The sequence below is a fragment of the Pezoporus flaviventris genome, unplaced genomic scaffold (genome assembly GCF_033815535.1).
Source record: "Pezoporus flaviventris isolate CSIRO_AGI_PZ_B2104156 unplaced genomic scaffold, CSIRO_AGI_Pfla_v1 ptg000078l, whole genome shotgun sequence".
NCBI lineage: Eukaryota > Metazoa > Chordata > Aves > Psittaciformes > Psittacidae > Pezoporus > Pezoporus flaviventris.
In genome coordinates, this window is record NW_026892626.1 from 17,244,784 (window position 1) to 17,270,113 (window position 25,330).

General features: G+C 48.9%; 1 protein-coding gene across 3 annotated transcripts in view; it reads right to left on the minus strand.

Annotated features, from left to right (window-relative positions):
- LOC133279440 (voltage-dependent T-type calcium channel subunit alpha-1H-like) overlaps positions 1 to 25,028 on the minus strand; it is a 118,038-nt gene extending 93,010 nt beyond the window's left edge. For all 3 annotated transcript variants that reach the window (XM_061473152.1, XM_061473151.1, XM_061473150.1), the window contains exons 1-5: positions 24,897 to 25,028; positions 21,787 to 21,920; positions 17,241 to 17,338; positions 12,237 to 12,396; positions 2,519 to 2,834 (exon numbers count right to left, since the gene is read on the minus strand). In XM_061473152.1, coding sequence (XP_061329136.1) covers positions 2,519 to 2,834; positions 12,237 to 12,396; positions 17,241 to 17,338; positions 21,787 to 21,920; positions 24,897 to 24,989 — 801 coding nt within the window. In that variant the 5' untranslated portion in view covers positions 24,990 to 25,028. The remainder of the gene's footprint in view (positions 1 to 2,518; positions 2,835 to 12,236; positions 12,397 to 17,240; positions 17,339 to 21,786; positions 21,921 to 24,896) is intronic.
- Positions 25,029 to 25,330: the final 302 nt, after the last annotated feature.

The following is a 25,330-nucleotide window of genomic DNA, read 5'->3' on the forward strand; positions in this document are numbered from 1 at the left end:
GTCCACCACCGTAACTCTTACAAAGTACCAAGTATTCATTATTCCCCAGAAAAGATCAGAACGGTTGGACCCGTCTCATCCAGAACAAAGCAGAGTGCTTTCTGCCCAGTAATTCAATACCAATTCACTAGGAAGCTCCTGAGGTACTAAACCCATCAGTTCTACTTTCTGCACTACTTGCTTTGAGGCCTCATCTGACTGCTGACCCGGCGCTACCCAGCTTCAACTATTAAATTTAATGAGAGCACAACTCAAAAGCTATATTTGTTAAATGTTCTCTGCTTACAGCAATTGTTTTGATTTAGCATCCCACCTATTACTGTAATGATTCACTCTTTCCATATCAAAGTCAAGCAAGCACTTTCCTCCCAACAGCTGCTTCTTTATCTGCAGTTAGAATGTTTTCAGCTTCTAAGAATGAGTCCTTATTTCTAAAAGGAATAAAGATGTAAGAAGAGTCTTTGGTTGGAAATACCCTTTAGCATTTGGATGGCCTAAGCAGCACTAAACCCAATCATAAACCTCCTAGCAGCCGCCAAAATGATCTATGGATACAATATCCAACTTTGCAAGACACTCTGCTCTGCCCAAAGGAATCGGTTGAAGCCTCTGTGGTCACCGGTGTGCTCTTCCTGGGTTAAAACTGTGCATTTTCAGGCTGAGAAATGAAATACCAACAAGAAATTAAAACATGCAGCCTGCAAAAAGGCTCTGGAAGTACAAAGGAAGCAGGACCCCTCGAGAAGCACCTGCTCATTTTCAATGCACTAACACAGGCACTCTGCAAAGCAATACCCTCTGCCCTTTCTCTGGCAAGAACATTGCTGCCCTGTGGTGGGAGCCAGATGGGACCTCCTGGGCACATCCATCAAGCTCCATCAAAGAACTATGCAAGAGCAGAAAAAGGAGAATGCAAGTGCAGCCAGAGACCTATCCACCATTCTCACTTTGATCTCCCCCTTTCCTTTATGCAACACTCACTACCAGTCAGGAATATTCACAATTACTATGGCAGCTGCTCTCTTGCCATACTAACTCCAGGAAAGAACTAAAGCATTCTAAGAAACGTACCCTTGTAGAGACTTAGGATCTGCCTGAACCCTTCTGGATTTGGTTTTAAGCCTTTGACACCAGCAACAGTGTGATTCAAGGTGAGCTACTGTGACAGTAAGAGAGCAGGCAGGATGCTAAGAGCAAGCTATCACCCCTTTACAACTCAGATGAAAATGGAAGTTAAGTTTGTATTTTAATATGAAGCGAGAAGGAAATTCATAAATGAAATGTAGAGCTCTGAATGAGTAATTATTCATCATAAAGAATAGGCCTCATAGCAGCCTGCCAGTATCTGAAGGGGGGCTATAGGGATGCTGGGGAGGGACTCTTCATTAGGGACTGTAGTGATAGGACAAGGGGTAACGGGTTAAAACTTAAACAGGGGAAGTTTAAGTTGAATGTAAGGAAGAAGTTCTTTACTGTGAGGGTGGTGAGGCACTGGAATGGGTTGGTCAAGGAAGTTGTGAATGCTCCATCTCAGGTGGTGTTCAAGGCCAGGCTAGACAGAGCCTTGGGTGGCACGGTTTAGTGTGAGGTGTCCCTGCCCATGGCAGGGAGTTGGAACTGGATGATCTTAAGGTCCTTTCCAACCCAAACTATTCTCTGATTCTATGATCATTAACAGAACTAAAGGAAATTTTTTTTTCTCTTTTAGGATTAGATGTCACCTACACTTCAGAAAGACTAAACAAAACAGGGCATCTAGCCAAAAGCATAATGAAATATGTATTGAAACCAGACAGTGCAATTTAAGTTTCAATTTACAATGGAAAACAGTTCATTGATCATCTTAAAACAGGCCATCCCAAAGAGACCAGAGCCTCTGGACTGTGTAGATGAGCTACCCACTGCTCCAGAGCTTTGAAAATGCTTTAGTTGCTGGAGTAAAGGCTCCTGCAGCCTGAGCTCAGAGCACTTTGGTCTCTAGTGAAGAGCTGTGTAGGTGTGCATTAAGAGAGACCCAAATTCCATGAGTAGTATCTCTCCACAGGTATTCTAGCCAGAACAATTTCTTCCTCCCTCCAGCATACCACACTAATCAGTATAACCCTGTCATTCCAGAATCAAACTCAAACCATGCTATCAAGCTTTAGAATGGACTGTAGAAAGGACTTTAACACCACTCTCCAATTCCTGATACTACAGCAATAAAGACCCCACCTCTCCAAAGCCCCTGGGATTTATTTCGATCTCATTTGCAGTGCCAGAACTTGCCATACTTTTGCCTGCCTCAAGAAATATTTTCCTCCTCTTCTAAAATGCTCTGGAAAAATGTCTATTCCCTCCAAATGCTCTCTTGCAACCCTTGTGCGGGTTATTGTCCAATTCATTTACTTGATGTATCGTTATCTGCAGTTTCATGCAGGTGCAAGTAAATGCTTTCCTCCTCTGATGCATCTATCAGAATCTTTCTGAGCAAAAGACAAAACAAAAAGAAACAGAAAAATCTTTAGGAGAATCCTACCTGAAAAATAGCTATCCAAGCATATCCAATGTTATCAAAATTGATAGCTCCATTGTGTGGGTTTACATCCCCTGCCATGCATACATTGTAATACTGGTTCCAGTTTATGCAGGCATTCCTGCTGCTGAAGTCAGGGTTGTATAAACTTGGGGTGTAGGAGTCCATGCTCAAGGTGCACTCCACCTTGTACTCTTTCCTGGTTGGGATGTTGGAGCATTTCTGCATGCCGTTTTCACGATGCGATGAGCAGATGAATGGGTTCTCCTCCGCTTCGTCGGTCCGGTAGTACGGATGCAGAAAGGTAAGGTTGTATGTCCTGGAGGGGGAAGAAAGAGGATGAGAACAAATAATGCATCCCTTGTTTCAGCAACAGCACTTCCCGTATGAAGACAGGCTGAGAAAGTTGGGGCTGTTCAGCCTGGAGAAGAGAAGGCTGCGTGGAGACCTCATAGCAGCCTACCAGTATCTGAAGGGGGGCTATAGGGATGCTGGGGAGGGACTGTTCATTAGAGACTGTAGAGATAGGACAAGGGGTAACGGGTTAAAACTGAAACAGGGGAAGTTTAGATTGGATATAAGGAAGAAATTCTTTACTGTGAGGGTGGTGAGGGACTGGAATGGGTTGCCCAGGGAGGTTGTGAATGCTCCATCCCTGGCAGTGTTCAAGGCCAGGCTGGATGAAGCCTTGGGTGCCATGGTTTAATGTGAGGTGTCCCTGCCCATAGCAGGGGGGTTGGAACTGTGTGATATCTTAAGGTCCTTCCCAACCCGAACTGTTCTATGACTCTATGAACAGCACCCTTTGTTTCTGTCCCTGTTTTGGGTATGTTATTTCCCCTTTGCCCTTCAGGCCCATCAGACTGGGGACGGTAATCCGCAGTTGAGACATCAGCCCTACAAAGCTTTTTGCATCCTGTAAGGCACCAGGTTGCTCTTCCAATTAAAAATCAACCTGGGTTTTCCCAAGTGAATAGGGTAGTTGCAACGCGAGGGTGTAGAAAGAAAAATCCCAGCAGGCCAGGTGCTTCCCAGAAATGTAGGGAACTTTTTGTTTCCATCTACGGATTTTCCATTGCTCTTTTGATCTCAGAACGTGCTTCCGAAAAGCTGAGGGCAAAGCAGCTTTCCAATAAATTTGCCTCTCGACACACCCTTGTGATGCGTGAGCTAACTAACTAAAAGAGACCCAGCCACCGGCCACCCCAAATTCCTTCTGTACTTACATAAGGAAAGAAAGAGCCCACATTAATGCAAACTGCATGTTTACTGCGTATCTGATTTAATTGGCCTGGATAAAGTTTATGGCTCTGTTACAGTTAAGATAAGCAAATGCTCTAATTGCAGCATGGCAGGGATGTGCCTTTTCCCCAGCCGTGCTCTGGGGCAGAGCAGCGAGCAAGAAGAGCCCAGGACTTTTCATGCTGTTTGATGAGCATTAGCGAGACCCACCAGCACTCGCACTGCTCAAAATGAGAAGGTGCCAATTCCTACAGCTGGCTTTATCTGCTGTGCTCAGAGCTGCAGGGATCTGAGATTCTATATAATCAGTTAGGAGATAAGGGAAAAAGCAACACGCAAATGATAACAGCCAAGCGAGATGTGGGCAGAAGATAAACGGGTAATTCTTCAATTTTCTATTCCTATCTGTTTCTGAATGTACCTAACTACTGAATAAACTTGGCTCTAGTGGGTGCCAAACTAGTGTTATTCCATACAATTGCTTGAAATTGGTCCCCTAAACCCTGAGTCAAGCAGGAGTCATTTGGCAACTGCACTTTAAGGAGAGAGCAATTGCTGCAAGGCTGAGCTGAGGGGAAATAAACCCTAAGCAATGCTCCTGGGGAATTTGGTTCTCCTCCGTCAATTAATTACTTGAGATGGGCATTGAGGGCTCATCCAGCTTCAGGAACAGGCAAGAGTAACACAGAGGAACCGGGCATTGTTCACTCGTAATTAAAGTTACTCCCCCTCCCATTGCAGAGTGCTCCGACACCTCTACACAGAACTGTGATATCTTCTTCCCAGTTTCTACGCTTTAGGTTCAAGAGACAAAAAACCCTTGAAAATTGTTTTTCCTCAGAGACTCCCTAAAAGCCTTCTCTTTCCCTTCCCAGAAATCGGTTTCACTTGGAGGAAATTTCCATATAAAACAAGCTGAAGAAAAGGCCGAGTGCTAGGCTAGCACAGCGTTCGTTAGGAGATCAGACACTACAACCAGCCGAGTTTGTCACGCAGTGTTGGGGACTGCGGGAGCTTGCAGAGGATTAAAACACACCGAGGCACGGGGATGTGCAAAGACAGCTGGGGAACTTGAGAGAAGAAACAGAGGCAGGAGGAGAGATGCCCGAGAAGTAACTTTTAACTGGCAGGCAGCTGGCTGAACCCCATCGGCTCTGTTTTGACCACGGTGGGTACACTGAGAGGGGCTGGGTTGAAATGCAAAAAGCTCCTTCACACCTTCAAATGTGGAGAGAACTGGGATATCTCTGCTTACAGCCAGGGAGGTCCTTGGTGGGCTCTGCAGCTCTGTAACACAGGATGCAGCCCAGGGCAGAGCAATCACAGCCTCAAGAAGGACACTTGCCTCTAAAACCTCCAGGTTTGAGAGGCCACCGGTACATATCCCATTCACCTTCCAAGAAACTTATTAGCTCTGAAATCTGTCAAATCAGACACGGGGATCAGGGCTTTCTGCACCCTGTGGTGGTGGAGAAAGGGGTTTAACACCCCCAGAGCCCAGATGAAAGCTGGGTATGCTGTGCACTGCCTGATGTAGCAAAGTAGCACAGCCACCGGGCTCGGGGGTACAAGGAGCTTCCCCAGGGCTGACTTCACCACTCTTGAAACCAGCACTTTGTGGGTTACAAAGAGCTGCTCTATGACCCCCTAAGGTGACGGCAGGAGAGGTCTCATTTGGTACCTTCTCATGAAGGCATCTGCCCTGCAACAACCCTGTGTGATCTTGGGAACATCCCTTGCGTTCTCATTTCCCTTGGAGCAACGCACACCAAGGCTCTTTGACCTGCACGTGGCTCTCCAATGACACAGTCTTCCAAACTACAACTGATCTTCCAGGAAAACCTGCTCCAGAGCCAGATGGAGCTGTGAAACTCAGCACAAACTCGCTTCTTCCACCACCCTGGAAGCAACACCCCACCAGCAGCAGGAGTTTCCTGATCACAGGCACATTTTGGCAGCCATCAGGACAGGAAGCCTCCTCACATCACAGCTTGCGGGCCACTGTAATTAGGATTCTACCCAGAGCAAAGCTGGACTTGCAGAGGGAGATGGACCATCTGGAGGGATGATGGTGTAATTAGCAGCTATGGCTGCACAAGCGCCTTTCCTGGGAGCAGTTTTGTGTTTCAGTGCAGACACGCACATGCCCATGCCAAAAATACTGACCATAGAAGCGCTCAGATCGAACGCCTGATGCACCAGCACGATGCTCCACCCCAACCTCCCACCCAAGGTTCCTTTTGAGCTGCCTCTCCCACTACAGCACAATAGAGACAACATTCAGTGCCACACACAGCTCCACAGCTGCCTGCTGTCCCTTATAGAATGATAGAATTGTTTGGGTTGGAAAGGATCTTAAGATCATCCGGTTCCAACCCCCCTTGCATGGGCAGGGACATCTCACACTAAACCATGGCACCCAAGGCTCTGTCCAACCTGGCCTTGAACACTGCCAGGGATGGAACATTCACAGCTTCCCTGGGCAACCCATTCTAGTGCCTCACCACCCTCACAGTAAAGAACTTCCTCCTTATATCCAATCTAAACTTCCCCTGTTTAAGTTTTAACCCGTTACCCCTTGTCCTATCACTACAGTCCCTAATGAAGAGTCCATCCCCAGCATCCCTATAGCCCCCCTTCAGATACTGGAAGGCTGCTATGAGGTCTCCACACAGCCTTCTCTTCTCCAGGCTGAACAGCCCCAACTCTCTCAGCCTGTCTCCATACGGGAGGTGCTCCAGTCCCTGATCATCCTCGTGGCCTCCTCTGGACTTGTTCCAACAGTTCCATGTCCTTTTTATGTTGAGGACACCAGAACACATTCAGCACAGATAAATCCTCTATATTCCAGCCCAGAGCTGATCTCCGACCTCCTGAGATGCCCACCACAGCTGGGCAGGCTGGACAGGACCACATTGTGACTGGAACTGTATTTGATGAGCCACATACAGAGATTAGAGAGGCTTTATGTTTCCCAGGAGTCGCTGTTCAGGAAGCCTTGGGCTGAAGGAGAAGTTGCCTGCAGACACAGCGCCCTGGGCTGTGATCTAATAAGCTGCGAAGAGAAGATCTGGGCACAAAGCCCTGGAGAGCCAAAAGAACGACACGCTTTGGCTGTGGGAGGAAAATAAACCAAGGAAAACAAAGCACAGCTTGATTGTGAAGGGTGGATGAAGCTTGACTTGCTTCTGCTGCTGCCTACCTGATTTTAGCCTCCCTTTTCTCATTTTGTAATTGCCCCCAAAACCATTTACAAACTCAAAGTCCGCCCCAGAGGCCAAAATCAGTCTTAGGGGGGCCCCTTTTTGACCAGTCCTTTTCAAGCCCTTCCCTCTTCCATGAATGCCCCAGGCACAGATACACCACGAGCATCCACCCTGCAAATTTAAGACCTGTTCTTAGTCCCTCTGCTTGAGGACCCTTTCTGGCAAGCCCAAAAAGTGGAAAGAAGGAATGAGAGCAAGAATAAGGAACAAAGCCCTGCAGGATGAGGGAATCCCCAATACCCACAAAAAGAATCAGCTCTGCCAAGAGCATCTACCTCCACAGGCAGGAGAGGTCAAGCTGACTTCCTTCCTTGTTACTTGCCAACACGTACAGTCCAAATAACTTCTTAATGGTAATGAAGCCACTAATCACAAGACCCTTGTGCTCTGGGGAAAAGACATGAGAAACTAAGCCCCAGGATGGATCTTGTTATCACATTAGAAAGGATTAACACCCCTTTCTCGGCCAGCTGCCCAGTGCACATCTTTATCTGGGCTCGCAGCAGCTTTTGCAACGTGTTTTTCCTCCCTGCATGTCCTGTGCTTCATCTCAGTCCTCCCATGCGAGGCATCCTCCACAACCACTGGAGGAAGGCGTGTGCATGCTGAGCACAATCCTGCTACAGCTTTCTGAGGAGCAGAGCAGGAAAGGGAAAAGGTGGAGGAAACTGAGCACCAAGCAGGATCCATTCCCTTCAAGAGGAAGCTGCTCCCTGGAGGAAGTCCTGCTGACAACCCAGTGTTGCAGCACAGAGGGATGCCAGGAGGAGCAATCAAGTAGAACTCAGAAGTACCTTTCAGACTAACTCAGAGCTGTCTGCCTTGCCTGTGTGTGCCTCCTCACAGCTCTACAAAAGCCAAGGAGCCAAAGGCAGTACAATGGCAAGCAGGTATGGGGTTAATTAAGACTGAAGTACTCACATTATAACTGTCCTGCAGTGTTACATACATACAAAGCACTTCACAGCTCTCTCCTCTCCCCTGCCTCCAACCCACCGAGTTCCTTGAAAGGCTCTACAAGAGGGAAGATGCTCCTCTGCATAACGACACACAAGCAAGGAGCAGCCCCAGCAGCAACAACCCAGACAAGCTGGGGGTGACCCAATTGCTTTATTAACAGTGACAGCAGCTCATGATGGCAAGAGGGAGCCAGAGGGGCTTTGTGGGGAGAAACACATCCTGAAGATCTTCTAAACTGCCAGCTTCACTTGGTCTCCCCATATACGCAATACTGAGCCCTTCCCTCTCAGAACAGATCAACCAAAAAGCCCTTGTGAAATCCCAGCTCCCACTCACACAGCACTGGAAACCATCCTGGCACTGCTGTTCCCCACTGTGAGCTCCCCAGGGCTTGAAGAGGGTGTCTGAACCCCCCGAGACTTCTGAAGCCCCACTCTAGTCTCCAAAGCTGGCTGGGGAGTGACCCACTCCAGGTCTTATTGCTTGCTAACCCACTACTGCAGCAGCCTGGTAACCACCTGCGATTCCTTCAAAGTCTCTACTAAAAGAGTCCTTAATAAATCCAACCTCCTTCCAGCATGGTATCATATTGCCTTGCAACAGGGCAATTTTCAAAGAGAGAGAGAGAGGGGCACCTCAAAAGAAGTCCCCAAATCTCTTATCAGAATGTACCATATTTAAAAATAGCTTCTTTTCCTTGAAGCTGCCAGCTTTCAAGGGGGATTTGAAAGAAATGGTTTCCACAGGAAGAAGAATGATGGCAAAATTCAAAGTCACTTCCTCCATCTGATGCCTGCCTTCAAGTGGAATGGCCCAGAAAGCTGCTGGCAGCAAGTGTGCAAAGCAGCATGCAGCAGGTAAGAAACTGTGTTTGAAGCACTGGGCTGAGCTCGCTTGAATTTCCTTTATCCAGAAAGGCTTTGGGGCTATGACCTTCCCTGCCTGGCACCCTGGTTTGCGTTCAGATGCTCACCCTCACTTTAAAGCAGTTCTGTTTTCATGTGGAAGGGTCTGACACCACCACCAAGGTGAGCTTGAACAATAACTCAGGTACTTCCCTTTATAGGCTGTAAGGAAAATCAGAGCCAGGACCATCATTTGCTCAGCCCCAGCCTGGGCTCACAGCTCATCTGCCCACCCTCCAGCCCCTCACAGCCCAGTGAAGGGCTGGAAAACACTATTGTTAGGCTAAGAATAACACCACTGGGATTTAGTGGGACTTGGCAAACAAAACTAAATGACCAGAATCTCATTCCCCCTTTCCCACAGAGCTCTATTCTGTTTACTTCTAACCAAAACCAGAGCTTAACTTTAATCCCGCATCCCCTGGCTGAAGGTTTTGTTGTTGGCTTTGTTCTCTCTCACAGCTCTCCCTGGAAGGGGATGGATGGTTTGTGCTCTCCAGCACTGATCTCGAGCACAGCAGCTTGGCACAAGGATGGAGGAGGAGGACACAGTGATGGACCCCAGTCAAATCCAACCCTGGGCATGACTTTGCCTTTATCTCCACACTGTCTTGCAAGGAGATGGCATGCTGCTGCTGGCCTGCAGGACCTGATAGTTTGGGCCCAGTGCTGTATATTTTGGGCCATCTGTACAAGAGCAGGAAGAGGTAACCCTTTCCCTGTTACTGTCACTCCATGCCTCTTCCCCATGTACAACTTGCTATTGGGGTGTTAAAGGCCACCACATATCCCAATGCCTAAAACTATGGATTCAGGAGAACGTATCAGGAATGACAGAAAAGATGGGAATAATTCCATCTGGGTTCCCCAAAACTTCCACTCCAAGCTCCAACATGGGATAGTTTCTAGTTGGAAACAGAAAGACTGGTTCAATTGCAATCAGATTTCTCAGGACTTAAGCTAATCCAGCAAAACACAAACCAAGACAGTAGCTTCAGTCAGTGGTGGTACCAGAACAACCCGTATTTGTTATGCTTATACAGCATAATGATGATGACAACAGAGCTACCCCATGGGCAAGCCAGGAGCCTAATTTCACCCAGCTCCTCTGGAATGCTGTAACTTCATTCAGTATCCCCGAGCACATGGCATCACGACTTAGCCAAAAGCAACACGTAGCCCACAGCCACCCAAATTCACCACTATGTGCTGCTGGGGCCCAGGAACCAGCACAGAGCTGCAGTGGGGTGGGAAGGAGAAAACCTCTTACAAACCTCCTACCTGTTCAAGCAAGCTCCTGAGGCTCAGCACAAGGAGCCTGACTTTGCCTTCTGCGACGGAGACCAAGACCCTGATAAGCAAACCCTGTGATGCCTTTGATGCTGCTAATGGCCACTACCTGAGGGCCTGTTAAATATCTGTACTTAGCTAAATGCTTCCCCCGTGGTTAATTTTAAAAGCTCCACTTTGCAGGAATCACAGAGCATTTCAGAAACCTGGTCAAAGAGATGAGAGGGACTGATGCTAATTACAGCTCTGCACTCCTCCTCAAAGCACTGCCTGCCCCATGCAACAAGGGCCACCTGAGCACAGCTTTAACACTACTCTTAGGCTTTTAAATGAGAGCTCAGGGGTTGCTTTGAGTGACAAGGGTCTTGGTGACCAGCAGATGCCTGCTGTGCATGCAGGAGATAACTTGCAAGGTTGGAGCATCAAGATGCAGGAGTGGAAGCATACACACGTGGCAGACTCATCGATTTTCTGCCCTTCAGCATCTCTGATGGGGTAAGTGCCATCAGAGATGGGCTGCAGCACAGAGAAAGGCTCAGAGAGCTGAAAACCATCAGGAGTAATCAGCAAGAGGCAGGAACAGGATCTGGGATAGAGCTGAGGGATAATCTCTGCTTGTCTTCCAGACACAAATTGTAGACAGCAAATGATTGCAAACAGATATAATTATGGGCTCTATCTTCTCTTACAGAGCTGGAGTTACCCTGATTAGCTGATCTCAGGCATTTCCTCACCTCTGAGCCACTGACATCTTCAGCAGTCTCTGACAGGAGCCCTTTGGAAGGGTTTTCCCAGGCAGAGCTCCCTTCTTCTGTGGCAGCTTGCACTTGGCTTTGATCTTTTGGTTGTGCTGATGGGTTTTAAGGTGTGCCCTTACATTGCACCTCTGAAGGGGCAAGTGCAGAACAGCCCAAGCTCGGTATCAAGCTGAGGGACTGCTGGGGAGCAGCAAGAGCCAGGCTGCCCCATGACAGGGGATGAGCCAAGAGGCAGGAGACATCCCAGTGCCAGCAGTTCCTGCATGGACAGAGTGCAATCACAGCAGGCAGAGCCCAGAACTAACAGCAGGGTTCACGAAGCCCCAGGCTTGATAAATGATGAACCAGATGCAAAACCCACACAGGGAACTAAGGAAGGAGCTAAAGAAACTGGGAACAAAGAGCTGGAGACAGACACACCAACAGCCCAGCTCTAAACCAGGCCTAAGAGCCACAGGCTGAGCTTAAATAGAGCTCCTGGGCCATGGGTGCGGTGTTGGTCCCAGGTAAGGCTCATCAGGGCAATTAACAGCTATTAGCACCCTCAGAGCCTAGGTAAGGTGCTAAGGGATGCTGGTCCATGCAATTGCCTAGCTTGGAAGAACCAAATCTAAAGTTGCATCAAAAAGAGCAGGTGGTTAAATGTGATGCCCATTCCTGATGCCTGTCCCAGGATGCACAAATGTCTTTAATGTCTTTCATATTTGGGTGTTTCAGCAGCACAACCATGGTGCTGTTTGTACCTGGCCGGTGCTGTGGTGTGCTGGGTGACCTCCCAGCTTTGGGAATTGGCCATTTTAGGAAAGCTGTAAAGCTTTTGTTTGTTCTAAATCCTTCAAATCCCGGAGTCAGGGATCTCAGCTTCCTCAAGCAGAGATAATCCAGACCACAGACATCTTTGTCCTTCAGGTACAGGGGGAAAACTTGACAAAGGCACTTCAGGGCCTCAGTAACTTGATGACAAATGGTTTTTTTACAGACAAAAAAACCCCCAAAACTCCACACTTGAGTTCTGAATCCAAGAACCTCCCTGGCAGTGTCCAAGGCCAAACTGGGAGGGTCTTGGATCAACCTGGTCTAGGGGAAGCTGTCCCTGCCTGTGGCAGGGGCTTGGAGCTGGATGACCTTTAAGGTCCCTTCCAAGCCAAACCATCCTATGATTCTATGACCCTTGTGAGTCAAGATGACAGCCCAGTTAAGATCTGTGCTCCCAGTTCAGCTCCTGCAATCCCACCAGATGGGGGCGGGGGGTGGAGAGAGAGAAAATAGGAAAAGGTGGAAATAGTTTTGCTGTACTTACATGGCAAAATTCCTGTCTAGGAAACATCTGTTCCTCAGCAGCCCTGCCCAGAGCTGCACACCGACAATCCCAAAGATGAAGAAGACAAAGAAGCACAAGAGGAGGACGTTGCCTAACATAGGCAGAGTATCTAACAGCAGGGTGACGAGTATTCGCATACCTGTGGGGAGAAGGAGAACAGAGGTTAGAGAAGCCCTTTGATGGGGAGAGCGTGAATGCCACAGCATTCCCAGCGTGGTAGTGCATCCTGGGTAAAGGAACTGGGGTGTTTGTGGTTTCCCTTAAGCCCTAAGGCTGAAAAGAAAGGTAAAGAGTGCAAAAGGCTTAGCCACATACAGGAGCAGCGTATCGCCAAAGGGGGGATTTAGGGGTGGGATTTTCAGATGTTCTCAGTAATACGGGCCCCACACAAACAAGAAAGCCTTTCCTGGAGGAACATCCCCCCAGACCATCACCCGTCTGAGGAATTAACAAAAGATAGATTTATAAACGCATTGAACATCTCTCATTGTTCCCTAAACAATACAGAGCCTCGTGTAGGATGACCACTGCGGCTCCTCCATGGACAATTCCTCTTCCATGGAGGACTCCCCCCTGTGCTGGTCACAGGACTGCCAAGCAAGGGATGCAGGGGAAATTCTGACTGTTTAAAGGGGGAAAACAGGATGCAAATGTTTCTTCCTCTAAAGAAAACCCTCGGCTCTGCTCCCTTCCCTTCCCCTTGTGCAAGCTTCCCAGCTGGTCCCACACCTCCCCATGAACCCGCAGGCAGAGCAGGAGCTCTCCCAGCACCTTTGCTGCCAGGGTAATGCTGATTTCTGGGCAAGCTCTTCCACCCTAAATAAGAAGCTTGAGGAACGAGTCCAGGGCAGCGTGGGCAAGCAGGCTGGGACTGGGCTGGTGCTCGGGGCTGCCCTGGCTCACATGAGGGCACCTTCCAACTCAAGGATAAAGCAGGAATAAAGAGAGAATAATGACTTGCAGCTCAGCAGTTCAATAGAGGTTAAATGAATCTCTGAGATACCGACCAGCCATCATTTCAACAGCTGATAATTGATGAGAGGAGGACTAATGAAAAGAGGAAGAGACAAAGACAAATGCTCAATCATAGGAAAGAATAAAGCCAGGAACCAAGCCTCAGGTGCTCAGAAGAGAGCAGGGCTCACGTTTATGGCACAGTGGAAATCGATGTGGCTGGTGGGTAAGGTGACACTGCCGCCTTTGGAGGTATTTTATCCCCCTAAACTTCTGCTCTGTAAACACCTTTTCCTGCCTGTGTGAAGCCTTTCCTCCCTTCATTTCCCCTAGCAGGATGCTGCTCTCCACCAGGCACCCATTGGAACGGAGAGTGGCATTTCCACATTGGCTTCTTCCTTCAAGCCAGCTCCTCAGTCACGCCTCACGCCTGACGCCTCCCCTGCTAAATCAATGATGCTGGGCTGCAAGGATGGGTGCTGGAAGGAGCAGGAGAGAAGTGCCCATCCAAGCTGGCACCTCCAGGCTGCAGCAGCAATGCTGGCAGGATCTGGAGCCCCGTCACACCGCATTACCCCTTTCCTCGTGTCGCTGTGCCAGCGGAAATGCAGCCCAGCCAAGCAGGGCCGGAGCTGACATTACCTTGTCAGCGCGGCACAAGTGGATGAACCAAGCCAAGAAAGCTGTGCTAATAAATAATGAGGTGTGAGTAATCACCTCTGCATCCCAGGGCAAGAGCCTGTCAAGGTCTCCATGCCCAGATGCATCTTGGCTCCTGCGCGGCTCCCCGCTGCTGGCGCCGGCAGCGGATGCCTCTCCGGAGGAGCCACGATCCTGGCGCCCAGCCCCGTGCCAGCGCTGCCGGCTGCCCTCCAAACCCTGTCCCCGTGCCACCCCGGTGCCAAAGCCACCCTGCAGGGAAGGGACACGGTGCTGGCAATGAGTGTATGTTGTCAAGTGCCGTGGGGCGGCGCAGGATGCTGGCATCCCTGCCACCCACTGTAACCGCAACGCTGGTGCCAGCTGATGGGAAGCACCGACCTCTGCTCCAAGTGCAAGAGGAATCCCAGATCTGGAGGCAAACAGGTTTTGGTTTTGTAACACTCGTTCCCAACATGTGCTGTCAGCGTGAGCCCCCCAGGAGCACATCCCACAGCAATGCCCTGCGGCCTTTCCTTGCAAATCTATCTTTGGAAAAGCAGGAAAGACACACTTCATTCCCACTGGAAAGACGATGCTGGGCATTTCTTCCTTTTTCTTTCCCCCTCTCATTCTCACTAATACTGTCTCTCTTTTTTTCCCAAAAATGGTTAAAATCGATCTCCCTGTGCCAGACAACTGTTTTCTGCTCAGTTACTTTTGGTATTTTGGGCTGTTTAGTGGCACCATCCTCGAGATTGAATCCATCTGTTCGCTACCCACTAAGGGTGCTCTGGGGTCTCAGCAGAATGGCGAGTGTGCCATGGGAAAAGAGCACGAGCATCGGTTGGGCTGGAACAAGGAGCAGGATTTCTCTTCGCTCCCATTCCATGTGCTGCTGGTTTAAAGCCCATAGCAGAAAAATCAACATAAAGCAGTGAAATGGATTTGAAAGAAAACCAGTGACCATGATTAAAAAAATCCCATGACTACACCCCCTGCCAAACATATAAATCGCGGGAATTACATTTTCCAGTCATTTTCAAGGAATAATTTCGAATAGAGATGATGTTTTTATTGGCCAGGGTTCTCCTTTCTTTTCTTAACAAACAAAACAAAAATGAAATAATCTTGCTGGTGAATTTATTGTGCCTGGAAGCAAAGAGCTAATAGTGCTGGCTGGAACCCAGGCGAGTGCCCAGACATCACAGGGAGAAATCGACGGGCTACTCCTCATGGGTCCCTGCTTTCCCTGTGCTGTGACTGAACACCAGGCTCATCGCTTCTGACCCAGCCATCACTCCTATCTGCTCCATGGCCTTTTGTGACTGCCACTGAGCTGAAAACCCTGCTCCTGACAGTGGTGTGGTGGCTGGGGAAGCATCACTGTCCTGCTGCTGGGGATGGCAGGGATGGGGCTGAGGGCAACGTGCTGCCGTGTGCTGTCTGGGATGGGGTGGACGTCCAAGGAAATCCCTGGCTAAGCTGTAGCATCCCCATAGATGAAAGACTAGAAATGTAACTCTGTTGTTACTGGAAACTGCAAAAATACAGCACAACAGAGGGCTGTCACTATCCATTCTCCACAGACCCTGGATTATCTCAATCTGAAACAGCAAAAGTATGGGTGTTAAAGTGGATGGAGTTAGTGTCTCATCAACAAGTGGAGTCTGTTATTATCTGCCCTCCAGGAGCTAAGATAATACTAATCCTGCCCTGGCACTTGTTCAAGGTGCTGGTAGCGGTGTAAGACCAGCCTAGCTGCTCCTCAGGACAGGCAACTCAACTCTAAACATGGATTGGGCTCTTTGGATTTAATCTCACATACTATTAACAAAAAAAATTGAGTATTTTCTATCGCCTATCCTTTGAAAAACACTAAGAAGTGAAGTAGCAAGTACAGCAGAAGATGGCCTAAAAGGCTTACTTGAAAACTTCAGTATCGGACTCCCAAGGCAGAAGAACACAAGGTGGAGACAGACCAAGATTTCACCCAGACTTGGAGGTGTTGGGATCCCTGGGCCTCTGTTTAATAGGCATGTAAATGAACATCTGAATCCCAGCTTGACATTCCCACTGTTTCAAGGGAGAGCTATGAAGGGCTTTGTGGATTTAAATAGCTTCAGAGCGAGCCTGATCCTCACCCCAGCCTGAAACCTCAGTGGGGCTCCGAGCCAAGCATGTGCCAGCATCCCTCTGCTCCTTCCATCCCAGGGAGGCCGTGGAGCCACCGTGCTCAACATCCCAGTGGAAAACTTTGTGTTGTGCTTTCGGGCTGCTCCGAAACCCTGGTAACCAAACCTCACTAGGGAAAACAAAGCTCGGGAGGGTTTCGTGGTCCTTTTTAGCCTCTCTTTCTTTTGGTCTTGTTTTAAACTCCTAAAGTCAGTGAAAATCATGTAGATTATTAATGTTTTCTTTTAAAGAAAAATCCTGAAGAATGTAACTAAAAGAAACTTCAGAGTCCTGTGTGTAAAATTCCATCTATTCCATTGCATGTTCATCTGAGGCACTGGAACCAAAACCCTTCTGGGGGAGCTGGGTTTGCTGTCCCTAGATATGCAGACATGACAGGCAGCTCATCCAGGCAGGATGCTCAACGAGGACAAATCAGTGCTGCGTCATTCAAACGGGCTTTTAAAAAGACCAAGAAATGTACTTTCTTTTGCAAGGAGCCTCTATGATTTCCGTACAGTGCTGCTGCAGTTTGAATTGAGTGGATTTTGGTTAAAAAATGATGAAAGTGCTATGAAATTAGTACCTTGCAAAAGGAGTGCTCAGCAGACAGCCCATTCCGGCCAGAAATGTTTTCAATCTGTTGGTTGGTCTTTGAAATTGGATTTAGAAGACAAGCAGCTGAAGCCACTTCAAAATGGATTTAGGGGCCACTTGAACTTACTCTCATGGATGAACCCAATTTTGTTCTACACGACAGCAAACCCTCTGTGGTATTTTACCGACAATAGAGGCTGCTGCGCTTCTAATCCTGAACACAAAGAAAAGGAAAGACCTGAAATAGCCAAGAGGGGAAAATGAACCCATCCAGGGCAAGAAAATCCTTCTTTGAACTGACCTTTCCCCTTTCTTTAGAGGACCTTTGTTATTTTCTTTGCACTAGGAGCAGTTATTTGCCTCCGAGTTCACAAAGCGGTGGAAAACAGCCATGCAAATGGGGTCCTCCAGGTATAAAATCCACTCCCTTGCCCTTTACTAACACTGATAATCATCATAAATGATCTCAAACTTGCCATTATAAAGTAAAATCAATGAACTTGCTCTCAGCAGCGAGAGAACAGGATACTACTGCTGGCTGGGGTGCCTTTAACACCCTGGTTTTCCTAGGGGAGTGAACCAGGCAGAGCCCAAGCTGCAGACAAAGGCATTACTTACTTGGCACCCTGTTAATGGCTCGTAGCGGCCGAAGAACCCGGACGGTGCGGATCGCAGACAAGCTCACGTTGTGGCCATCCAGAGAATACTCCATCATGCTGCAGGGGAAAGAGGGAAAGTGTCAGGATGTGGGATGCTTGCTTCCTGGGGCTGCCTGCGCATCCAGGCTTGAAAACCACCCAATCTGTATTTGCAGCTCACAATGCTCTCAATGGGGGACATAAAGACTATTTCACCCCCTTAAGAGAAAATACCCCCACAAGCAGTGATGGTGCAGATGTGCTCCTGGGATCATGGGCTGCAGGCACAGGTAAAACACCAGAAAGCACAACGAGGAGCAGCAAAGTGAGTGCCACAGACATCAGGGCAGTTGGGAGCCCCCAGCTCAGCTCCCGCAGCCGTGCTGCTCTCCCTTCCCATTAGCTTATAGTGCTCCAGCCAGCAGCGCATCCGCACTGCACAACTCTATGCAGCTCAAAGCCCCTAAGATGCTTTTGCTATTATACCCCCTGCTATCACCCCAGTTTATCTCTTTCCCTGTGACAAAACCTGTGAATAACCAAGCCAACAAATGACGTTAAAGTAGTTGGCTTCCATTTTATTATTAAGAATAAGGAACATTTTCTTTCCCATGCTCCGTCTCCATTTCACACAAACATTTCTCTCCCAGGCTGGGAAGGATGTTAAGTCAATTTTCTTGCTCTTTTATGGAGCTGAGTGGCAAATGGGTGTAGTGTTGGGTTTTTAATGGGGTTATGGCTAGTTAGCATGGCTGTAATTACAATTTGTGAGTTTGACTAGAGGGAAGCACTTGTAAATATGTCACAAATCTCTCACCACGCCTGTTCAAATAACAGAACAACATCAAAATCAACCCTGTGAGCAAGCTGTTGGATCCCATGGAGAAAGAGCTTTTGTTTTGTGGGGGTTTGTTAATAAACAGATACGGGAGAAGGAAGGCAAATACGAGCTGAAATCTGCAACCAGGCGCTTCAGAGGAAAGGAGAGATTTGAAGCATCCTGCAGTGAGGATGGACCAACATCATTACACGCCATTAAGAAGCAACCACCAAATGGGCTTAAGCAACAACTGAATGGTTTCCAGGCAGTAGCAAAGGGAGGCTTGGTTTTGGGCCAGCCTTGCTCAGGTGCATCATTGCTTATGTGCTCATGTTCTCCCCTGCTGAAGCCTTGTATTTGGTGCTTTGCTCTGCTCTGGGAAGTTTAAGCGGGACTATGTAGATGTTCTGATGCTTGCTTCTCTTCCATCTTTGCCCTGAAGCTGGTTGGTATCATTGGCATTGCACTGAGGTGACTTTGCCCTGTTAGCTTTCTTTTGCCTGCTGATTTGGGGCTGGTTTTAGCGATAACCTGCCAGAGATACTTGTTGTTATTCCCAAAGTAGTTAGTGAGTCTTTATAAATCAAACCCACCTTCAAGTTCATGCACAGGAGCTGAGCCGAGCACGATGAATAGCTTTAAAACTCAGCACAGCACAAAACCAGGTTTTAAACCCTATGTGGGTTCATGAAGCAGCCCGGAGCTGCAGGAAGGACCACACAGCAGGAAAGCCATCAGAAATGCCCATTCACACCTGCACCGAGCGGGGGCCTGGAGCCAGCACCAGGTGTCTGCTCTAAACAGACCTTGCAGGGATAGAGACAGCATTGTTTAAAGTCCCTGATGTGAACAGTGAGAAGCCTGAATGTGCTCGCTGGCGAGGTCCCAGTACAGCACTCTCACAGTGTTTTGGGTGGCGGAGTAAGTGGATTTTAGTGTAAGTGACACAGGCTTTGAACTGCTAATAGCAACTAAAGGGAGTATGAAATGCTCCAGTGGGAGCTGGTTTTGTACTCCAGGGAGCACATGCAACCATTGGTATGTTAAAGGGTGAACTCCTGGGGCCTCACTTTTACTTGGCCCTTAAGAGTTTCAATGGGGTTGATAAGAGAGAAAAAGCCAGGATTTGGCCTAGGAAACTAACTTTCTAACCCTGATACTTTGCAATTCCATGATACTCCATTTAGGATTTGAAAGTAAGTCTCAGGAGGATCTACACTGCCCACTGAAGCCAACCCGAAACACTTGATAGATTCCAGATTGGACCATCTGCAAGCAGCTTGAACCTTTGAGAAAAAGGACCTGGGCTTGGGGTCCTGTTCTTATATCCCACTTGTAAACCAAGAATTCCCTGGAATTAATTAACCTGCTGGAGCTGGAAATTATGGAGGGATAGGAGGTCTGGGTGGACTAACACTTGGTAGGTGATTCCTTACAACCTCTGTGCACTGAAAACAAAGGAGGCACAAGGCTTTGCAATGGCTTCTGCCATGAACAGTTTCCAGTCCTTTAGCTGTCAAGTTAAAGATGTCCAAAGCACATCATCACGTGAGGCTGCAACGTTTCCAAGGACTGGGTCCACGAGAAACCTCTCTGGTTTCAGCTCTTGTGGCCATCATTTTGGATGCTTGGGAAATGCTTTCAACTTGGCTGCTGGACAGACCCAAAGGTTGTAAGCTCCATCTGGTCTGAAATTGTCCAGGGTGCATTTCTGAGGCGAGGAAAACATGAAAGGGCTTCCAGTGCCGGAACAAACTTCAGACACGAGCTGGTGCTAGAGGCAGGAGATCTCTTTGTTTTGTAGTTTCCCTGCTTCCCCTCTGCTCTCCTTGGTATTCACTGCTAGTTAGCCAAATCAGGAGGATACCGAATGGGGCAAACCAAGCAGGCAGCACTGCTGATCACTTGTTTCCCTTCTTATCATAGCAAACTTCGTAGTAACTTTATCACATCCATCTGCTTGCTGGGAAAAGCGACTCTTGTTATTCCAGTAGAGTGCTCCCTGCCTAAAACCACCTCCAGTTTTGGGAGCAGATGCTGGATTGAACAGTGGTGGGGGATAGGTGAAGAGCCACAGCCCATTGCACAGCTTCTCCTGGCCCTCCACTGGTGTTACCAGGCAGCCCAGCTCCCAGGCCAGAACTCTCTTAGAGCTGGGAAATAATGTCACAGGTATGGTTGAATCCCCCAAATCCTCTGGAGATGGCCCAGGATCAGCCAGGGAAGGGCCATTCCTCTTCTCATCTTCAACCTGAGCAATGCCAGGTTGCTTCCACTGGGGTCTCCTGGTGCTTCTGCTGTTTCCATTCTTCTCAAACATACGCCAGCCACAGCCTTCCTTGGAAAACTACCGGATGGACAGCGTGCCACATTCCCCCTTGTCCCAAGCGTGACATGAACAAAGATCCTGGTGCCAAACCTGATGCTCAGGTACGAGCAGAGGGCTCAGCCTTTCTGCCTCCATTTTATTCTCCTGTTTGATGCTGTGGGGAACCTCTGCTTGCCCATCAGGAGAGCTCATCCTGCAGGCTCAGCGCAGGGAAACGCTGTTGGCGCACTGGTTATGGATGGCAGGCTCCTGATCCCAAGCTGCAACCACAGCCTTCCCCTTCTTCTACTTATTTCTGGCTCAAACCCTGCAGCAAGGCTTTGGAAAGAAGAAATCATTAACTGCTGTTTCTGTTGTCCCTGCCGTTCTTTCCTGGTTACACCACACTTGGGTTCAAAGGAAGCTCTGCTCAGGAGAGCTCATGTTTTATTCAACCCAGTAAGGCCATTCCTAATTGTACTCCAAACAAATAACATGGAGCAAACCAAAACCCCATTAGTGCAATGAAGATTGTACATCACTAACGTAAGGGTAAAAATGCCCCAGCATATTACAGGAATGGTCTAATTAAACCCAGACTGGCCATTAGAAACCCAGGGATTCAGAAATAAGGCAGAGCTCTATAATTAAAGCAGTCTAGCCCTTCCTGGGGTATCCTAAGCAGGTAAGAGAGCCTGGGGTTTCTAAACCATATTTATTTATAGAATCAAGTTTTAGCCTTGCCAGGCTTTCAGCCCATTCAGTTTCTCCCTTGGGTGTGAGGGAACTGGTGTCAAAAGCACGCAGCTCTTCCTCGTGTCTGTTTGCTAGCACATCCTGCACAAATAAGCAGCTGTAGGGGATGGTGTTAAACCAAGAGAAGTCTCCAGGAGGCATTTGCGTGCACTTGTCATTGGGTCAGCTTCTGGTCAGCTTCCACCATCAGGATCTCAATGTTCTAAACCAGATTTTGGGGCTACGTTCTCCTTGTTTGGCCAACTTCTGCCTCTCTGCCTCACTCTCGTGGTGTTACTTAGCAGAAGCTGGGCTGAGCTTTTCCATCCACCTTGGAGCCAGCGGGCTTAACCACGACCACTGGGACATTGGCCATCACAAGGGACTAGATCGGCATGCACTTGATTTGACAGAGACAACACTGGCAAGAGGATTGCTACTGAGCACCCGATGGCTTTTGCCCTGACATTCGTACCCTATCCCATAACCCAGTGTGGTTGCCAGAGGTGAAACCAAATGAGGCTTATGAGACTGTGCCCTGGCTTGAGCCTGCAGTTTTCACAAGGCATCATGAAAACCAGCCAGGACAACGCACACATTTGGCTCTCTGGGGTTTTCCTGCTTTCATGACAAGGAAGAAACGTATGAGGTTCTGTTACTGACCCCGCCATCACGATGAAGAAGTCCAGCCGATTCCACGTATCTCCAAGGTAACACTTCTGCCCGAAGATCCCCAGAGCCACCATCTTGATGACCATCTCCACCGCAAAGAAAGCGAAAATGAAGTCGTCGAACGCCTGGAGACCAGTAAAAGATGATTACAGTCAGTTCTGCTGTGCAATCTTAGCAGGGAAAGGGAAAGCAGAGACATGAGCGTTCCCACCGCAGAGGCACTCTGTGTGCCCCGGCAGACGTTGCAAGGCAAAGCCCTGGGACCAAAATGCCACCTACCCAGCTCAGAAATAGAACCTGCAATACCTGGTGGGTGATGGCAACCCCTAAGCATAGCTCTGGGGTCATTCAACTGCCTGGGAAGCATTAGCAGCTTCTGTTGATCTGCTGACAAAGACAGAAGGACATCACTGTTGTACAGGCTGGATGTTTCTCCTGGCATTTAAAGCCTACACGTTGTGGTTGGGTCCATGAGGTCTCAGCAGCCTGCAGTGGGAGCTGTGTTAACCAGACTGGGTGGCTCAGTACCTCCTAGAAGGAATTTGTCCTATCTAACACAGGGGGATGTGCTTCACCTCTGATGCCTTCATGGACCTCTGAAGGGACCAGAAAGAGTTTGTTCCATCTAACACAGGAGGATGTGCTTCACCTCTGATGCCTTCATGGACCTCTGAAGGGACCAGGTTCCTACCCCCAGACCCACACACAGCTGGGAGTGAATGTGCACACCGAGGGAGGTTGAAGCTATAAGGACAGTTCTGCTGCACGTGAGGGATGCCTGGAGCGGTCCCTCGTGGTGCAGAGGCTCAGGGCATCCTGGGTGCCCAGCACAGGAGCCTCTTGATGAAGGTCAAAATGTAGGGGCTTAGATTACTGTGGAAACAAGAAGAGAAATTAAAGGTGCACAAATTAATCCTTTGCTGCCCTATAGAACATGCCCCAGTCTTTACTTAAAGAATGACTTCTGTAGAGTAGTGGGGACTTGGACAGCTGGGATTTCTCCAGCCTTCTGGAGATTCCAGAAGGTTCCTGCACAAAACATGGATGGTAACTTGAAGAAGCCATGAAATAGACTCTGTTGTAAAGACTCCTCTACATGTTGCCTGTAAACTTGAACATCAGGAGCTGCAGATTGCTTTGAAATCACGTGCAGAGGCTTTGCTGTTTTGAGTGACAGACTTGATAAAGCACAGGAACTTCTCAATCTACAGCCATGGCTGCTGCTGTCCACACCCAGCCCATAATGACCATGCTGTTTGGTGTTGTGTCTGGCACTTCCACACTGAGGCTAAGTGGATTAATGGTATAACCAACACAACATCCACATGGCAGCCAAGTTCCTGCTGTGCATCCATGCAGCTCTGCATGGCTCTGTGCGAGCACCGTCTCCTCTGGCTGTTGGCTTTACCAACCAACCTTTCCCTTGATAAACTAACACAGAAGTTTTGCTCCGTTATTTCAGTTCATTTAATTCCTGGCATCCAAATGCCTCCATAAAGAAGTTTAGGCTTTTCTACCTCATGTTCTGGCTTCCATTCCTGCCTGGAAGCAGTGGGAGGCTGAGGGATAACGATGGCTTTACTTGCAGCCTGTTCCTGCCTGCAAACCCGTTAGGAGAACACTTACTCAATACATTGGAATCATTCAGATTCCAGATTCAGTGCCTGGGCTCCTGGGGATTCCATGTGTGTCTGCTCTGGGGAGAACAGCCCATGGAAGCTGTGTGACTGCAACCTGATTGAATTATGGGAAAAAGGAAGCAAACAGCCATTCAGTAATGCCACCTCCTCATGCAGGCAGGATTCACTTTGTCTGCCCGGTCATTTTGGCAGGGATGCCACCAACAAAGCCCCACGTGGGTGAATACATGCAGGAAAACAGCAGGCACATGGAATGTCACCCTTCAGGAGGGCTGCGACACTTTGTGATGGGCAATCTGGGGGCCCACAGCTACCAGCAGTGTGACATTTTCAGGTGGAGGAGATGGACCAGCCCCTTCTGAGTGCTGCTTCACACCAGCCCTGACTTCCTGAGATGATCCCAGTGCTGGATGCCTCCAAAACTGATCCGCTAACGGTGCCTCAATTCACCTGGTTTACTTGGCTCTGCATTTAGCAGACTCTTTAAAGGTTGAAGGAGGCTTTGATGATCAACTCTGCTATTCCTGGTAGTTTGCAGGAGGTTTTGGACCGATCTCTACAAGAGGCAGCAGAACTGGAAGGATCCCACTGGCTTTCCTGATACACTCCAAGAGAAGTCAAGCAGCAGATCCACCCTACCACATGCCGGTAGTCCCTGCCTGCGTTGACGTAATGCATTAGGAACAAGGAAAGCTGGTTCCAAACCCCAGAACAGGGTTGCTGCAGGAAGCCCAGCGCCAAGGTGCAGCCCCCACACCAGATGCTGCTGGGATGTGCTTCCAAAACGGATCCCGCAGGCATATGGCAGCGAGGGGATTGCCAGGATGCAGCGAGGGATGAAGTGATGAGCGTGATGCCCCACTGAGCTTGGGACGGCCAGCAAGGGTCTGTGAGGTTTGTATGGGTATGCACTTCCCAAAGGTTGGTATGGAGGTTATCCTGGCACTTGGCAGTGCTGTTACTTAGGGGATTCTACTGCAGAGGAGAGCAGGAATGGGCTCATCCCATGCGTTTTTGTTCCTGAAGAAGGGAATAAGAGGGCAAAGTCACCAGTGCTGTATTGCACAGGCTGGACTGCAGCAAAGAGATGCCAGCACCGAGCTGGCTGGGGTTGAAAGGACTGTGAGCAAGAGGTTCCCTGTGGCATTGGCCATCCTGTAAGTAAAAAGCATTCAACACCTCCACTTGGAGCTGGATGCCCAGTTCTGAGCCTCCCAACCCTTATTAAATGCATAGAGAAAGGATCTCGCTGGGGTAAACGCAACTCAGCCTTTGGGTCTCACCTAGGGCCGTTGCAGAAGTAGGTGGCTTATTGGGAATGCCAAAGTGTGGCTTATTGGGAAAACCATCCCTGTGGGAAGAGCTTTGGGAAGAAGGGACAAGATGGAGCTCCAGGATGGTCACCCCCCCACCCCTGCACCCCACACACCCCAGGCAAGCGGGACAGCATGGGATCCTTACCTCCAGGATGGTGCACCGCTCCGACTGGCACTCCACGTCCTCGCAGGGCTGGAACATGCCCAGGGTGACGCAGTTCAGGAGGATGACCAGCATGCTGACGTGCTCAAACCAGGTGAGAGGAGAGTGTTAAGGAGAGCACACACTTCAAGTGGCCATCGGGAGGGGGGGAAGCTGAAGCACTGAGCTATTTGACACATCCAAAAGCCTTCATTCCTCGCACAAGCAAAGAGGAAGCATCCACAAACATCCCAGCTTTGTTAAGGTTTCAGGGGGTTGGCAACCGAGGAAAGGGCCTTAGAAAGAAAACTCCTGTTGAGATGGAGGGACAAAGGATGCCTTTCATTTGCTCCACAGCAGCAGAGCCAGAGAAGCACATCAAGGTGCATGGCTCCGCTTTCCATCTCAAGTCCTCCCCCCTCCATCCTCTTCCACTC